The 2,500-nt window shown below is 34.0% G+C and overlaps 1 protein-coding gene across 1 annotated transcript in view; it reads right to left on the bottom strand.

Annotated features, from left to right (window-relative positions):
* Positions 1–2,500, bottom strand: part of LOC122254793 (glutamate receptor ionotropic, kainate 2-like) — a gene marked incomplete in the record, with an annotated part of 86,200 nt that overhangs the window by 75,878 nt on the left and 7,822 nt on the right. Inside the window, 1 exon segment of the mRNA XM_086533537.1 lies at positions 1,472–1,807. Within this exon segment, the coding sequence (XP_086389663.1) occupies positions 1,472–1,571 (100 nt within the window).

Below are 2,500 nucleotides of genomic sequence, written 5' to 3'. Positions count from 1 at the left end.
CTACCAACTATAATTGCCTTAACCATTTACCTTTTCTTCTTTATTTCAATCGTCGTGGGTGTATGGTGCGCCCCCCCACCCCCACCCCCTTTACACACACACACACGCACATCTATACACACAACCAACCAACCAAACAAACAAACAACCACACACACACACACACACACACACACCAATAACAACAAACCAAAAATATAAGTAAGATGAACCGATAGTTTCTGTACGTCCGTCTGTCTCACCTTTTTTGAAAAACATCACACACACACACACACACACACATATAATAATCATTTAACATGCAAATAGACAGCTAAGGCGACAGGCAGATAGACAGCAAGGGAGATAAGTAAATACACAGAATGACGTCAAGACAAATAGACAGTAGACGTGATTGATAGGCGGAAGAAGAATCACGGTTTAGCATGCAGTTCTCTCCTAAAATAGATGAAAGTCGAGAAGGGTTCCGGTTGGAGGATTCAACACTAAATCTTGTCATTTGATTGCTTTATTGTGGAATTCATAGATGATTGGTAGTGGTAATGGAGATGTTCTTAGGATTCGGTTTGCGAAGGTAGAGAGATAGAGAGAGAAATAGAGAGAAATGCAGAGTGAGAGAGAAAGAGACAGACAGAGAGAGAAATAGAGAGAGAGAGAGAGGGAGGGAGAGAGAGAGAAAGAAAGAGAGAGAGATTGAGAGAGAGAGAGAGAGAGAGAGAGAGAGACAGATAGAGAAAGAGAGAGAGAGAGAGAGAGAGAGAGAAAGAAAGAAAGAGAAAATAATTCTTAGTTCTCGTTTATATATTCCCCCCCCCCCCCCCCCCCGGAAATAAGTAACACAAACCGAATCATAAAAATATCTCCATTACCATTACCAATCATCTATAAACTCCACAGAAAAGCAATCAGATGAAAATACTTAGTGTTGAATCCTTCTACCAGAAACTTTTTCGACTTTCACCTTTTTCAGGAGAGACCTGCATGCAAGACAAATAACAATAACAATAGATTTTCAAAAGAAATAGGCCTATATGTCAAAAGATTCGCCGTAAAGGATATAATAAGTTTCACACAAAACTCACACTCTCATACCCACACAAAAACTCATACCCTCACTTATATAAATTTTTCACTTACATTACTCTAAAGGTTTTAAGATTATATTTAATATTATCTAAGTGTTTACAATACAAAACCTTAAACCGAAAAAAAAAATTTATACCTCATTTCAGTATTCACACACATACACACACACACACACACACACACCCGCACACACACACGCACACACCCGCACACGCAAACACACCCGCACACACACACAAACACACAAACACACACACACACGCACACACAAACACATGTTACCCCCCCCCCACACACACACACACACAAACACACACACACCCGCACACGCACACACACACACAAACACACACGCACCACTCATCCTAAATCTCAAAGTACTCACCTATTTTGATAATATTCGGGAGCTGCTTCGTGTAGGGCGGCTGGGCGAGGAAGATCGCGAAACACACCGCCCACGCTACCCACAGACCACGCCCATTCATCTTGCTCGAACTTAAGACGCAACACTATATATATATATTTTTTTTTTTTTCAAACACTTTCTAAGGGATATTGGATAACTTTTTTTTCCTAGTTATTCGGTGTCATTTTGTCGTCTTTTCTTATCTTATTTCTTTCTTTCTGTTTTTTATTCATGTATTTATGATTATTTTTTTTCCTTTTTTCTTTTTTTTCGTTCTTTTCACAGACACTCACGTTAGGTTCAACTGATTGTTATCTTTTATGTATAGATATATATATATATATATATTATTGATCTGTGAACACGTTCTACACTACAATGGATGATAACAATAACAATGACAATAACAATGACAATAACAATAATAATAACAATGACAAAACAAAGACAATAACAAAGATAATAACAATGACAATAACAATGACAACAAAAACAACAATAACAATAACAATGACAACAATAACAACGACAACAACAGTGATAGTGATATTTGTGACTTATGTTATCTTTTATTTGTTACTCCTTTCTTTGTTTTATGTTTTTGGAAATTGATAATAATGTTTGGGTTTGATGAAGATATTACGAATAATGATCAGACATGATAATGACGTTAATGACTATCATTTTAATTATGATGAAAATAATAATACAATAATAATTATGATTATGGTAATAATAATGATAATAATAATGACAATAATAATAATAATAATAACAATAATATTAACAATAATAATAACAATAATAACAACAATAATAATAATGATAATAATAAAAATAATAATAATAACAATAATAATAATAATAAAATAACAGTGATACAAAAACGATGATGATGATAAACAAAAATAATAATAATAATGATGATAATAATAATCACAGTAATACAATAACGATGATGATAATACAACAAATATAATAATCACAGTAATACAATAACGATGATGA

The sequence above is a fragment of the Penaeus japonicus genome, unplaced genomic scaffold, assembly GCF_977035675.1.
Source record: "Penaeus japonicus unplaced genomic scaffold, GWHDUDI00000001_assembly GWHDUDI00000003, whole genome shotgun sequence".
Lineage (NCBI taxonomy): Eukaryota > Metazoa > Arthropoda > Malacostraca > Decapoda > Penaeidae > Penaeus > Penaeus japonicus.
Note: the sequence above shows the minus strand (reverse complement) of the source record. Positions and strands in the feature narration are given on the sequence as shown.